Source organism: Mustelus asterias, chromosome 1 (genome assembly GCF_964213995.1).
Source record: "Mustelus asterias chromosome 1, sMusAst1.hap1.1, whole genome shotgun sequence".
In the NCBI taxonomy this organism is placed as follows: domain Eukaryota; kingdom Metazoa; phylum Chordata; class Chondrichthyes; order Carcharhiniformes; family Triakidae; genus Mustelus; species Mustelus asterias.
Genome location: NC_135801.1, coordinates 175,554,011 through 175,570,194, shown reverse-complemented (window position 1 = coordinate 175,570,194; position 16,184 = coordinate 175,554,011). Strand labels below are relative to the sequence as shown.

General features: G+C 43.2%; 1 protein-coding gene across 1 annotated transcript in view; it reads right to left on the bottom strand.

The window, feature by feature from the left end:
* Positions 1-16,184, bottom strand: part of LOC144500492 (lysine-specific demethylase 3A-like) — a 74,052-nt gene that overhangs the window by 48,945 nt on the left and 8,923 nt on the right. The window contains exons 3-8 of the mRNA XM_078223504.1: positions 14,828-14,941; positions 12,078-12,183; positions 10,896-11,020; positions 9,980-10,076; positions 4,707-5,248; positions 768-925 (exon numbers count right to left, since the gene is read on the bottom strand). Coding sequence (XP_078079630.1) covers positions 768-925; positions 4,707-5,248; positions 9,980-10,076; positions 10,896-11,020; positions 12,078-12,183; positions 14,828-14,941 — 1,142 coding nt within the window. The remainder of the gene's footprint in view (positions 1-767; positions 926-4,706; positions 5,249-9,979; positions 10,077-10,895; positions 11,021-12,077; positions 12,184-14,827; positions 14,942-16,184) is intronic.

Here is a 16,184-nt window from a genome sequence, read left to right as displayed (position 1 = left end):
TCCTAAAGCAGGAGTAGGCCATTCAGCCCCTCGAGTCTGCTCCGTTGTCGTTCAACAAGATTATGGCTGACCCAACTGTGGCCTCAACTCCACATTCCACCGACACCTTTGACTCCCTTAAGTCAAGAAATGTACATTTCACTTTAGTTACACAGATTTTGTTCCCTCAGAAGGAGAGAAGTGAATAAATAGAGAAAGGAGCGTTTAAAGATAACGATATACCAGTGGTTCTAGTAGAGACTAATCCCCATTTGGACTGATACGGAGATGATACATTGATAGCTTTGCAGAGCTCCGTCAAGAGGGAAAAATGTGCTTACACAAAGTCCGCAATTCTGCTCACCTGCATCTCAATTGTGATTAAAAAATTATATCAAAAACAGAACAACAATTGAGAATGAAAATGTTTCCTGATGATTTCATAGGAAAAAGGTTCCTTCAGAATGGATTCTATTGCGGCTGTGGAGGCATCAGGCTAACATTGAGATTAGATTTGATGCAGAGATGCTGGCGTTGGACTAGGATGGGCACAGTTCGAAGTCTCACAACACCAGATTAAAGTCCAACAGGTTTATTTGGAATCACGGGCTTTCGGAGCGCTGCTCCTTCATCAGGTGAGTGAAGGAGCAGTGCTTTGGAAGCTCGTGATTCCAAATAAACCTGTTGGACTTTAACCTGGTGTTGTGAGATTAGATTTGAGAAAGAACACCCCCAAGTTAAACACACTTTGCGTCAACTTGGCCTACAGTTTTAATCAGACCACTTACCCTTGGGGTACCACTGCAGTAATGGCTGGAGGGGAATTGGCAGGTGGAGGGGTCGTCTGTCTCGAGTCTTTGCTCTCGGGAGTGGTAGCAGCACTGCCCAGCAACATGTCACCCAAAGTTGAGTGAACAAACTGAGCTGCACGAATCGTCCTGGAAACCTACAGTAGGAGCAAGGCAACAGGTCAGCATTAACCTGGCAATAATTTCAGTCAAAGACACCACCTCACCCTTCGGAGGACACACTGAGAAATCAGCACTTTCAACATCACAATCGTGAGCATCCTAGGGAAACGGGAACAAGTCCCCTCTCATTCATGGGAGAAGTGAAAAATGTGCAAGATCCTTTAATTCCATCAACTACACCCTGACCGTTTTTGATTTGATCAGGGTGAAGTATTTCTTCCAAGTCCCCACCCTGTAAAACACACATCTACTGAATTCAACAGTTGCTGAATTCAATGTTACCAAGTTACTGTAAGCAGGTGTACAGTTCTGGTCACCCTATTGCAGAAAGGATATTATTAAACGAGAAAGAGTACAGAAAAGATTTACTAGGATGCTACTGGGACTTGATGGTTTGAGTTACAAGGAGAGACTGGATAGACTGGGACTTTTTTCTCTGGAGCGTAGAAGGCTTAGGGGTGATCTTATAGAGGTCTATAAAATAATGAGGGACATAGATCAGCTAGATAGTCAATATCTTTTCCCAAAGGTAGGGGAGTCTAAAACTAAAGGACATAGGTTTAACGTGAGAAGGAGAGATACTAAAGTGTCCAGAGGGGCAATATTTTCACGCAGAGAGTGGCGAGTGTCTGGAACAAGCTGCCAGAGGTAGTAGCGGGTACAATTTGGTCTTTTAAAAAGCATTTAGACAGTTACATGGGTAGGGTGGGTTTAGAGGGATGGGGGCCAAACGTGGGCAATTGGGACTAGCTTAATGGTTAAAAAGGGGGCAGCATGGATAATTGGGCCGAAGGGTCTGTTTCCATACTGTAAACCTCTATGACTCTAGATCTGGTGTGGTGATTTTCTGTTTGTCCATTGAGAGATGGGTTGAGTACTGGGCAGGTTGGAAGGGGGAAAATGTCAGAGTTTATCCTCCTGAAGCACCAAGGAGAAGTTTCAGAGACGAAGCAAAGTGTTACTTTAAATCATCTGGTCCACATAATAGGTTGATCGGGTACATAGAATGTATAATTTCATCCAACCGTCTTTACCAGCCCTCCTTCTCATCATCTTCATTCTATCTGCCCAAGCACGTTTTAACCCCTGCAGACTGGAAGTCATCCAAAGCATTGCTGCCTGTGTCATTACTTGCACTGAGTCCAGTTCGCCCTCAACCCTGTACTCACTAATCTACACTGGCTCCCTGGCAAGCAATGCCTCAATTGTAAAATTCCTTGTCTTCTAACCCCTCCGCCCCATCGTCCCTTTCCCTACTCTGAAATCTGCTCCAGCCCTGCAACCCTCAAGAGATATCTGCAAACCTCTCATTCTGATCTCGCCGATTTTAATTGCTCCACCACTGGTGGCCTGTCCATGAATTTCCTCCCTAAACCTCATCAGCTCTTCTTCTACCTTTCAAATATTCCTTCAAAACCTGGGAATGGTTTATTACATTTAAAAAGTGCTATACAAATACAAAGTAGCTGTTGTTGTTAACCCTGTCAGCATGTGCTCGAATTCCTTTGCCCCTTATATTTATCTAGCTTCCCCTTAAAACGCATTTGCCCTATTCACGTCAACTACACTCATGACGATATTGTGCCTTTAAGAAATGTATTTTAGTCATATTTCTTGTGTGGGATCTGTTTTAATTATTATCGGTGCCGTTTTATCTGTGACCAGCATCTTGTATTGTTACTGCAGCAGCATAATTGATCTTAATTACTGTAATGTTTGTTTTAATCTGGACTAATGCAGGGTTGCTAATTTTGAGATTCCCTCTGGGGTTTTGCAGAGTAGGACTTGGTTAGGTTGATTGACCGGTAGGGTCATATGACTGGGTGCAGCTAGGCTTGCACAGAGAATTCAAGGTTAGATAGAATCATAGAATCTACAGTGCAGATGGACGCCATGTGGCCCATCGAGCCTGCACCAACAACAATCCCACCCAGGTCCTATCCCCGTAACGCCCACATATTTACCCTCCTAGTCCCCCATGACACTAAGGGGCAATTTAACATGGCAAATCAACCTAACCCGCACATCTTTGGAGTGTGGGAGGAAACCAGAGTACCGGAAGGAAACCCACGCAGGTAAGGGGAGAACGTGCAAACTCCACACATAACGACCCGAGGCCAAAATTGTACCTGGGTCCATGGTGCTGTGAGCCAGCAGTGCTTTTGAGTTGAGAGAGAGCAGTATTTTTCTCTTAAATCTGGAGACTGGGAGCTGCCAGAGACTATGTTTTATTTTCTGAAGTTCTGTTGTTTGTGGATTTATCCTTCTCTGCAAACTGCTATCTGGAGCTCTGTCCAGAAGTGTTAAAGGCTGGAAATCTAGCACCACATGAGCTTACTTGTTTTCTTTGTGCAAACTAATTCTGAAGAGTACATGTCTATGAGGATATTGCTTTAAATTGGAACAAGAGATAGCTAGCTGTGTACTAATTCTTTTTGTTATATTCTAACTGTGCACTTAAATAAACTTTGTTGTGATAAAAGCTTCCTCGTGGGTCACTTGAATCATACCTGGAGTGAAACACCTTGTGCTCACCCTATTACCAAAATCAAATGTAAAAGTTGGGATCGAGGCTAACTGCATAACATACCTTGGAGTTTCTGGTCTGATTGCTAACACACTTTGGAGGGGACGGCCCCACATTCTTACCATTCTCTGGCCAAAGAGGAATTCACTAGAATCATTGAATGCCTACAGTGCAGAAGAGGCCATTCGGCCCATCGAGTATGCACCAACTCTCTGACAGAGTATTTTATCCAGCCCCTCTCCCCCCACCTAACCTGTAACCTCACACAATTTACCGTGGTTAATTCCCCGAACCTACACAACTTGGGACACTAAGAGCCAAATTAGCATTGCCAATCCAGCTAACTTACACACCTTTGGACTCTGGGAGGAAACCCATGCAGACACAGGGAGAACGTGCAAACTCCACACAGTCATCCGAGGCTGGAATTGAACCTGGGTCCCTGGTGCTGTGAGACAGTACTGCTAACCACTGTGCCACCCTACTGGTTTTGTTGTTGGCTATCTTATATTTATAACCCCTGCACGGTAGCACAGTGGTTAGCACTGCTGCTTCACAGCTCCAGGGACCTGGGTTCGATTCCCGGCTTAGGTCACTGTCTGTGTGGAGTTTGCACATTCTCCTCGTGTCTGCGTGGGTTTCCTCCGGGTGCTCCGGTTTCCTCCCACAGTCCAAAGATGTGCGGGTTAGGTTGATTGGCCATGCTAAAATTGCCCCTTAGTGTGTAGGTTAGAGGGATTAGAGGGTAAAATATGTAGGGATATGGGGGTAGGGCCTGGGTGGGATTGTGGTCGGTGCAGACTCGATGGGCCGAATGGCCTCTTTCTGTACTGTAGGGTTTCTATGATTTCTATGATTTGTCCCCTTTGTCCTCCCCATGAGTGGGAACATCTTCTCTGCCTCTACCTGATCAAATCCCTTGGATAATTTTCAGCCTTTTGTCTTCTAGATAAAGATCTGCAGCCTATTCAGCCTTTTGGCATTTCCTCACTGGTCTAGCATCATGCTCATGAATCTTAGTTTTTCACCTTCTCCAATGTCTCTGTACAATATGGAGACCAGGACTGTGTACATGACACTACTCATATCACCCAATTCATTCAACCGTGCGCATTTCAGCTCTTCATTGACAATTTGCACTGAGGCTGATCATGGACAATCTGCAAAATAAATTCTTATCAGAATAAAATACCACTAAAAAGAATAATATTAAGTGAAATAAGCCTTACTTCAAAAGAAGAGCAAGTGGTTGATTCTTTGCTGGACTGCATCAAAGAACGTTCAGGCTTCTGAAGGCCGGGAGAAACAGGTTCTGCACACTGTAATGGACCCGCGGCTCGATGGGGCGTCAGGAGGTTAGTCCCCGGCTGAGGTTTGTCCTTGACCACCAACGTTCTTCCATTGTCAGTCGCCCAGGTGGAGAAAACATGGTTAAAACTATTCCAACTTCCACCAAACCCAAGCAAAGGCTTTGGTTTTTGAGGATCTGCAATCTTCACATTTTCAATACCTTCCTTTGTAAGTAGTCTGTTTAGAGGGCAGGTTCTGGATTCTAGGAACTGCTGCACTTTCACATGATCATATCCTGTTAATTTTTCTGGATTTGTGGGGGGCGACTGCTCATTACTGCATCTGTCCTCATTTCGCTCAGTCACTTCAGGATTGTGTTCTTTCTTCTCGGCCAATGTAATGCACTTCGTTCTCTTCACTCCACTGTCACTGTGGCCATCGATCGCCTTTCGTTTTGTACAGCAAGGTTTTACGGACTTATCTGCATATAACATATGTGAAGTTAAAGTGGGAAGTTGGAATTGTAATCTATTGCGTACCATTGCTGCAGTGTCACACAAGAGTGCAATGCTCATCAGTAACAATATTTGCTCAAGTAAGGACACTGTATACTTGGTTTAATGTCACAAACGGGCTTCCCAAAGACTTCCCAGCCCAGTTTACATCAGCTTTTCATTAAAGACATGGTTGTGAATTTATACTGGAGAAATGAGCAACAGCAGAATGGGAGACTTTACAATTAAGACTGATGAAGTACCCGAAGCCTGCTCTGATTATTCCTCAACTTCCAATGCAGCTTTCTCCTGAAATCTACTCTTGGCTTGGACTCCCTGGTCCCAATTTATCTGCCAGGCGTTAACGCAGCAGTAGTGACCCAAAATACGGTCACTTATCAACTCTTTTATGCTGGCACTCCAGCTATTCTCTAAGGTAGGATGCTGAGTAGTGTGTGCTCCAGTTCCCCACCACTACCATTTCAGGCAAGAAGCCACTTTGAAACACCACCACCACTCTGGGTTGACAGTAGAGCCTTTAGTAAAGCATCCCAAAGACAGATATCAAAGAAGAATCAACATGCAAATCACTGTCTTCTGGCGTACACAGAACCCCATATCAAATTGTGAGGTACAAGTGGATACATTGGGGGCAGAGCACCCAATGCAATAGTTCTTGAGGAACGCTCAATAGAGTGATATTTGAACATATCCTTTGTTACATGCTACTCACTGTCAGCATGCAAATAAGGCCACGGTCTCCAAATGGCATGGGTATCAGGACAGGCAATGGGGCACATTTGCCCATTTACTTAAACTGAAAATTTGGCCTTTGTACAATGCCACAAAACTGATAAATTTAAAAATGATGGATGTCTTCAAATGATCGGCTTCTCGTTTTCAAAAGAAAGGGCAGTCTTTTCATTTGAGGCCCATTACAACCATGTCAACTTTCATTTATACACCACCACCACTCTGGATTGACAATAGAGCCTTTAGTAAAGCATCCCAAAGATGTTTCACAGAGATATCAGAGAAGAATCGACATGCAAATCGATGTCTTCTGGTGTACACAGAACCCCGTTTCAAATTGTGAGGTACAAGTGGATGCACTGTGTGAGACCAATATTACATTGGGTGCCATTGCACAGGACCATTATAAAACCAGGTATAACATCGGGCTACACAAGATATAGAAGGTCATTTTTGGATTTTAAGAAGTAGCTTAAAGAAGAAAAGCAGGGTAAAGGGCAGAGAGGAACAAGGAGGAACTTCCAGAGATTGAGTCTGAGGCAACTGAAGGTGCAGCTACCAATGATGGAATGGTTGAGAGCGAGTCCAGAATTTGATGAGCAGAGGTATTTTAGATGGTAGAAGGGCTGGAGAAGATTACAGAGAAAGGGAATAAAAACAAGAACAAGCATTTAAAATCAAGACCTTCCTTTATCAGGAGCCAATGTAGATCAGTGAACACAGGTGAAGGGGACTTTGTGCAAGTTAAGACACAGATTGTAGAGTGCAAGGAAGAGGGATGGAGTCAGTAGCTAGAAAACAGGGTTTGGAATGGGGACCAAAAACATTAGCATCAATCTTACCAATACTTAATTGCGGGAAATCTTCACTCATCTAATATTGGATGTTGATAAGCAGTTAGACAATTGACCAACAGTGGAAGAGTCAAGAGAATGATCTTTGAAAAAAAAATTTCATGGGATTCTTTCACATATTTAACTAATTGCTGGAATTTTATTGAGGAGGTAACAGAGAGGGTCGACGAGGGTACTTCTGTTGATGTGGTGTACATGGACTTTCAGAAGGCACTCTACAGCACTCTGGGATTTTTGTTACTTATATAAGTGCAAAATATTGCTGCAAGTGCTCCTTTTCATCTACTCCCATAATTAATCATGAATCATAAGAAAAGTTATCTTTGCAGATCCTTTACATGATTTTTCCAAGGCTGACACTGCATGGTGGCTCATCTGTGATGTACAGAATTAGCTTTGCAATATATTATTGGTCATTGTCTACACTGCTTCTGATTCGCTGCCCTGCTCTATACATATATTCCCCTTGGAAATGAAGGAAAAATATGAAGGAAGCTAAGGATGCCAAGATTAAGCATTAACTGGTTAACCATTTGATATTCATTGTCGATTTTGCAATGATTTTGTCATTAACTCAAATATTGCTGGAAAAATCACAGCATGGCTACCATTATAAATGCACTAATCAACCAGTAAATTTAGGGGATTAAAGGTTAAATAGTGAGCTACACATTGTCACAATTTACTGAGAGCTCTCCACTGCTCTACCATTGTATTCATCTGAATGGTATCTATTCCTCATTTTTAAGAGCTTCCTGGATTTTAATTTCTTCTGTTACATTTCCTACCTTGCTTTTGTTTTATCTCTCTCTCTTAATCCAATCTTGCTTGCCATCTCTTTACCTTCTCTTCCCAAACTTGGTTTGACTGGAATTAACTCTCTGACCTTCTGCATTGTTCCTATGTTTCTTTCTCAATTCTTAACATTCATTGGTTAGGAGAAAACACTTTGCTCATTCATCAACTCTCCCAGATACCTCGTTGCTCTCTCCACAGATTGTTACGTTGTAGTTACAGGGTTAAAAAAACATTCAAGCTGAAATGTGAGGGAGAAGGGCCATGATGCGGAATTCCATGTTCCTGCAATATGTGGGTCAAGATAACTCTCGGCAGTAATGGTTTTGGAACAAATCATCTTCTTCCAATTTGATGTCATGCACACTGCTGTGTATTTCAACTGTGAAGAGGACAATGTAGAACTTCAAAAGGATAGAGACAAGTTGGTGGAGTGAACAGATAGGTGGCAGATGAAGTTCAATGAGGAGATATGCAAGGTGATGCATTTTGGTAGGAAGAACATGGAGACATAAAATACCCCAAGTCATCCAGAATTACCAACACAAGAGAGATGGGTTAATTTGTGTCTTCACGGTGGAAGACACAAATAGTTTACCGAATATTAATGATCGAGTATTGGTAGGAGGAGAGGTACTCAATACAATTATTGTTACTCGAGAGGCAGTGCTTGGTAGACTAACGGGACTGAAGGTGGAAAAGTCCCCAGGCCCGGATGGAATGCATCCCAGGGTACTGAAAGAAATGTCAGAGGTAATAGCGGATGCGTTAGTGATTATTTATCAAAATTCACTGGACTCTGGGGTAGTGCCAGCTGATTGGAAAACGGCTACTGTTACGCCGCTGTTTAAAAAAGGAAGTAGACAAAAGGCGGGTAACTACAGGCCGGTTAGCTTAACGTCTGTAGTTGGGAAAATGCTGGAATCCATCATTAAAGAAGAAATAGCAGGCCATCTGGATGAGAATGGTTCGATCAAGCATACATAGCATGGATTCATGAGGGGAAAGTCGTGTTTGACGAACTGACTGGATTTTTATGAAGATGTGACTAGTGCGGTTGATGGAGGGGAACCGGTAGATGTGGTGTTGTTGGATTTCCAAAAGGCATTTGATAAGGTGCCTCACAAAAGGTTGCTGCAGAAGATTGGGGCACACGGAGTAAGGTGTTAGCATGGATTGGGGATTGGCTATCTGACAGGAAGCAGAGAGTTGGAATAAATGGGTGCTTTTCTTGTTGGCAGATGGTGACTAGTGGCGTGCCGCAGGGATCGGTACTGGGGCCTCAACTGTTTACTATTTACATAGATGATCTGGAGGAGGGGACTGAGTGTAGGGTAACAAAGTTTGCTGACGACACGAAGATAAGTGGGAAAGTGAATTGCGTGGAGGAAGCGGAAGGTCTGCAGAGAGATTTGAATAGGCTGAGTGAGTGGGCGAGGATCTGGCAGATGGAGTATAACGTTGGCAAATGCGAGGTTATTCACTTTGGAAGAAATAATAGCAAATTGGATTATTATTTAAATGGAAAAAATTACAACATGCTACTGTGCAAAGGGACCTGGGGGTCCTTGTGCATGAGTCACAAAAAGTCAGTCTGCAAGTACAACAGGTGATCAAGAACGCAAATGGGATGTTGGCATTTATCACGAGGGGGATAGAATATAAAAGCAGAGAAGTCTTGCTGCATCTGTACAAGGCATTGGTGAGGCCGCAGCTGGAATACTGTGTGCAGTTTTGGTCCCCTTACTTGCGAAAGGATATATTGGCCTTGGAGGGAGTGCAGAGAAGGTTCACCAGGTTGATACCGGAGATGAGGGGTGTAGATTATAAGGAGAGATTGAGCAGATTAGGTTTGTACTTGTTGGAGTTTAGAAGGCTGAGGGGTGATCTTATAGAGGCATATAAGATAATGAAGGGGTTAGGTAGGGTAAAAGTGGAGAGATTCTTTCCACTTAGAAAGGAAACCAGAACTAGAGGGCACAGCCTCAAAATAAAAGGGGGTCAGTTTAGGACAGAGTTGAGGAGGAACTTCTTCTCTCAGAGGGTGGTGAATCTCTGGAATTCTCTGCCCACTGAAGTGGTGGAGGCTTCCTCGTTGAATATGTTTAAATCACGGATAGATAGTTTTCTGATCGATAAGGGAATTAGGGGTTATGGGGAGCAGGCGGGTAAGTGGAACTGATTCACTTCAGATCAGCCATGATCTTATTGAATGGCGGGGCAGGCTCGAGGGGCTAGATGGCCTACTCCTGCTCCTATTTCTTATGTTCTTATGTTAATAACGAAACAAAAGAATGAACTGGAAATGCCGCTCACCAAATTCCATTCCATCATTGGTCAGTGCCTCAATATCTTCATTATGAAGGAAAGCCATGTGTATCAGAGCGGGGTCAACCATTTGCTTCTCTGGAAACTGCAACAGTTCAAAAAAAATGCTGATTAAATTCTCCAGGGAAAGCTCACATGAGAATTCTCAAAGTAGACTGTCTACTGCAAGAGCAATAAACAGCCAAAGGATTTAAATTCAGAATGCTGCTCAGTCTTGGAAGTTAGGGGCTTAGGGATCAGGCAGTATTGTTTAAAATACAGCCAAACACAAGATAGGTTATACAAATTCAGCACAGGTTCATGAAGCAATACAATTGAAGGGGTTAGCTTCGACATCAATGGGCAGCCATCAGGCTTAGCCAACAAAAACAGGAAGTGCTGGAAAATCTCAGCAGGTCCAACAGCATCTGTGGAGACAGAATAGAGCCAACGTTGAGTGTCTGGACGAAGGGTTATCTTGATTCGAAACGTTGGCTCTATTCTCTTTCCACTGTTGCTGTCAGACCTGCTGAGATTTTCCAGCATTTTCTGTTTTTGTTTCCGATTCCAGCATCCTCAGTATTTTGCTTTTATCATCAAGCTTAGCATTTAAGTTGAGCTTAACAACTTTCTCCAAGGATATTCCTTAACCTCAACATTTTAATCTCACAACAATAAAACCCTGTTTATAATTATAAAGAGTCCAAATGAGATCATCCAATCAATCACTCTGGGCAGCAGGGTACAATTAACATCCAAATGTGTTAATACTAAGACAGCAACATACTTGAACAGATATTAAAGCTCATCATCTCTCAAGGAGTTAAAGCTGTTTATATTTGAAATCCCACTACCGCAGTAGAAGAACAAAAAGTGACAGACTAGAAAAGTACATGTTTAACTGCTGTCAAAAGACTGTCTTTACCTGTTCACTTTTGATCTGCATTAATCGAGTTGTAGAATTGTGATGAGTCACTGTGGCTGGGCACCAATGTGTAGCAGATTTCAAGTCAAACACCTTAACTTTACAGCCAGCCAGATTGCTGCTCCCTGATAAAGAGGAACATAGGTTGAAAAGCAAGCACTGTAAAATTTTCAAATTCGGTTGCCAATTATTCATGGAGGTTCAGAGCACCATTTTGTCAAGTGCACCAATTAGATCAAGTTTAATTAATTGTTGAAAACAATTAGCTCTTTCCCATCTGAAAGTCTCGACCATCTGATCAGGGTGATTTTTACACCATCTGTATCGGAATAGGTTAATACCACGTATGTCAATTACAAAAACTATCCGACATGCAGGTGAGCTCGCGTCTACCTTGTTGAACTCTTAATCTATCTGGGTCAAAAGCAGAATAGGTGTGCACGTGCGTGTGCGTGTGTGGTGTGGGTGGGGAGAAGCAGGCACTATCCCTGCTATGAGCCTTTCTTTGAGTTTTTTTTCTAGTGGATGTGGTTTATTTAAAAACTTTTATTTAGACTTTCAACAAGGTCTCACATGACATGCCAAATGGCCGCCTCCTGTACTGTAGGGATTCTTTAGCCTTTGGAGTCAAGCCTTGAGTCATAAAAATTATGTGAACAAAAACTACCCAGAAAACAGTGATGTTACAGATTTAGTTCCACTGTTTGCACCTTCTCAGATTCAGTGACATTAGCCACACCCTTAATCAGACAATGGAGTTCATTAACACTGACCTGTATCCATTTGTATGCTCACATAACCCATGATCTGATCAAACACAACTGGAAACACATGGAAGTCCAGTCACTATCAGATCTTTTGAATTTTACTCCACAACTGGTGAAGGTTTGAATGATGGCTACTACCCAAACATCAACTTACTCTCTTTCCAATGCCAAGTGCCCTGCTGTGCATTTTCTATTTCTTATCTCAGATCTCTAGCTATGAACATTTTGCTCTGACGCCAGTTAGGATTCCGACTGGTTCACTGATGCCCCAATGTGCCAAGAACAATAATTATCACTTCCATTTCTAAGAAAACTTTAACTGCAATGAACACATCAAGGGAAACCAATGACAACACAAACCCGTCTTCAAAATTACTAACAAGTTTCATAATTTTTGGAAATAAAGGATATTTACCATAAAGGAACAGTTCTTGTGTGGATTTTTTTATGAACCAGGTCTTAACCTTGGCACAAATCTCCTTGTTGTCCTGGAGGTGGCCTGCCCAGCAATCCTTATTCATCTATTGAAGACACCCACAATGTAATTTTTCTTTAAATTAACATACAAAAATCAAACTTTACAGACTTCAATTTTGACTTACAAACTTCAACATTAAGCAAGTGTTTCATTGAAAGGGCAGAGGAAGAACACAGAAATTGGCAGTCACTCAGTGAATGGCCTTAGTACAATCACAGTGTTTGGCCTTGGTTGTACAAAGGACATTGCAATGGGATTGATTTCAGAAGTCAATGTTACAATTGGGCTATTGTTTATTCCGGGAATTAATAAACAATTTCTAATCTTAAAAGTACAAGTCACATTATATAATGAATAGTGGTCGATTCAGAGTAACAAGACACTTTTATATTCTGACTCATGTTGCCACCGTTTTGTACTGTAACCAAGTGGCCATTCATCACCTTCACATTTTAAAAAATTCATCGTAGGACATGGGCGTCGCAGGCTGGCCAGCATTTATTGCCCATCACTAGTTGCCCTTGAGAAGGTGGGCTGCCTTCTTGAAACCCTGCAGTAGTGACTGAATGGCTAGCTAGGTCATTTCCGAGGGCAGTTGAGAGTCAACCACATTGCTGTGGCTCTTGAGTCTTTGTCTGGTCTGTAGGCCAGACCAGGTAAAGATGACAGATTTCCTTCCCTAAAGGACATCAGTGAACCAGATGGGGTTTCCCCAACAATCGACAATGGTTTCACGGTCATCAGTAGATTCTTAATTCCAGATATTTTTTATTGAATTCAAATTCCACCATCTGCCGTGACGGGATTCAAACCCGGGTCCCCAGAACATTAGCTGAGTTTCTGGATTAATAGTCTAGCAATAATACCATTAGGCCATCGCCTCCCCTTTTGACTTTGGGTTGCATCCCGAGATGATGTCCACACACATAGGTTGCTCAGGATCAAGCAAGGGAAAGCCAGCTCAAATGTTCTGCTCTGTAACTTATCCTCAGTACAGCACAATTTATCCGCAGTACACCACTGCACAAGTACCAAGCGGCACTTTACTAATCTGCAGGGCTCTGACGCACATGGGGCCCAGATTTTTGCTCCTGGGGTCGGGTGCACAGAGATGGGACAAATCCCTGCTCCACAAACTCAACCTTTTGGGGGGAGTGGGGGGGAGGAGGGGTTTAGAAAGGAAACTTATATAGGAGTTGGAGCAGGTGATTCAGAAAGAAGTGAGGGGATGCTGGGTACAGAAGCAGGCTGGACGGTTCGCCTGCCCCGGGGCGTAAATTTAAAAAAATAAAACATCCCTGCAACCCTCAACTCCCCAATGTCACCTCATAGTTCTATGTTTCCCCCATGGTCCTTTGCAGCCCCTTTGTGCCAACTCATGCTCTTTCCACCCCCCCCCCCCCATCCCCTAGCCATCACCCTTTGCCTATACATCTACCATGCCAACCATAGACACCAAGGGCAGACCTCAGGATCCATGCAGAGATGAGATAAAATAAAGTTACAAGTGTCTACTGCAGACTTCACTGTATTGAAAAGAAACTCATACAAGCCCATTTACTTCATTTACATTCCTCCAACTCAATCTCATAATGACAAACATTCAAGTACACAATCCCGTATAACAATAAGCATTGGAATTCATAGTCCCACTTATGAGAGTCTATAGCCACTTGTCAATCAAACGGTGAAATGGAAGATACCCTACTGATTGAGATATCAGTCACGCACACTAATCAATCATGGAAGCCCTCAGGCTTATGCCAACCCGACAAAGTCAATTTGGTACTAATGTTTAAAGTACGTTTAGCCCAAATAACTTCTGAACTTGTGGCAATGGCTGTAACCCAAAGGTCATCATTGAAACTTCTAAACAGAGGCTGAGAAGCAGAACTGGCAGCAACTGCACAGTTTTCATTACCTCAGTGTAATCAATAGAAACGTTGAAATAGTCACAGCAGTTGGAGTGTAAAAAATCTCACTTGTTTAATGATGAAATGATCGGGGGAGGTTGGGGGGGGGGGGGAGGGGGGGGGGGGGCGGTGTGACAGGAAGAGGAAATTAAAAATTATGCAACTGCAATCAAATGCACAGGCACAAATTTTCTCTGACACTTTGGATCATCTGTTAACCCATAATGAAATGAGTAGTAGCAATCCTATCCCTTCTAGTTTGGCCTCACGGCACAATTTCAAATGGGTATCCTATTTGGTGTTGGCCGGTTTTGTTAAATGCGGCAAAAGAGTGTCAAAACCAAGACTAATCTTCCCTCCCAACCCTCTCCTCATCGAAAAGCACAAAGCAAAAAAAAAATTAACATTGCCAAACTAAATCAAAACCAAAATGGTGCAATCGAGGGAAATTGGAACTTCCATATGGTACACAGTCTTGGAACAAGTTACAAGAGTGGCAAGTGTGGTACTGGAGCAATCCTCTGATATTGGACATGTAACACACTATTGGGCACACCGTTGAAGCTTCAACCTCCAGTTGTCTCATTTTATGGAATAGTCAGCTTGAGTGTGGCAGAAATCCATGGACTCGAGCCCCAGACCAAGTACACATGTGCGCTGGAGCGCGAAGTACTACATTAATACGGGACATTTAAAGTCAAGTTCTGCTAACAATTTTCTAAATAGGCAACACAGATGCTGCCTAAGAGCCTCCTTCCCCCAATTTTCAGTTACCTTTAACGGCTGAAGAGGGATTTCATTTTGCAGAAACATTCGGTACTTGTCCCCAAGAAATTCCACAGGAGTCACCGATCCAAAACCAACTTTGTCCTTCAAGCATTTAAAAGTCTGAAACACAATCACCACAACTTAAAAACTATTTTCAGACAGAGACATGCAAGACTTCTTAGAATCTTAGAATCCCTACAGCACAGAAAGAGGCCATTCGGCCCATCGAGTCTGCACCGACCACAATCCCACCCAGGCCCTACCCCCACATCCCCACATATTTACCCACTAATCCCTCTAACCTACGCATCCCAGGACACTAAGGGCAATTTTAGCTTGGCCAATCAACCTAACCCGCACATCTTTGGACTGTGGGAGGAAACCGGAGCACCCGGAGGAAACCCACGCAGACACGAGGAGAATGTGCAAACTCCACACAGACAGTGACCCAAGCCGGGAATCGAACCCAGGTCCCTGGAGCTGTGAAGCAGCAGTGCTAACCACTGTGCTACCGTGCCGCCCCTTAAAGCTGTATCTAAGCTCTATGCAGGAACGGCTGCTGCACTAATTTGGGTGCGAGACCCAACTCCATTCCTCATTAGGGAAGTGGAACTAGAATATTGCCTCTTGACTGCTATAACAATTCCATGGTTCCAGCGAAATTGATACCATAATTAATAGCCCATGAAATAAAAGGGACAGTGGCAGCATGAATACAGAGTTGGCCAAGTGACAGGACTCAGTGCAATGATGAATAATTATTTTTCATACTGGAAGAAGGTTTATAATAGAGCTCCCGGGGTCAATATTAGGACCACTGCTTTCCTTGATTGATATTAATGACCTTGTCAGGGTGTGCAATACAAAATGGAAAGTATTGTGAGCTGTGAGGAGAGTGATAAACTTCAAAAGGCTGGTGGGATCGACCAATACGTGCCAGAGAAAATTTAACGAGGCAGGGCAGTTTAAGGGATGCAATTCTACAGGGGATGCAGGAGCAGGGAGACCCGAGAGTAGGTGGACAAGTCATTGAAGTTGCCGTCGCAGATTGAAAGAGGATTGAAAGGCATGTGGATGGGATGCACGAGAGTACAAAAAAAGTAGGAAAGTTATGGTGAACCTTTGGAAGCACTGGTTTGTCCTCAAGTGGAGTATTGTGTCCCAATCTGGAGACCACACTTCAGCAAAAATGTGACGGCAATGAGGAATGCAGATAGGACTTAAGAGAATATTTTCATAAGTGAAAAACTGCAGTCACGAGCATAGACTGAGAGGGTTGAGAGGAGACCTGATGGAGGTTTTCAAAATCCCGAGCGGCCTGGACATAGTAGATAGGGAGAAAATGTTCCCATTGGCAGAAGGA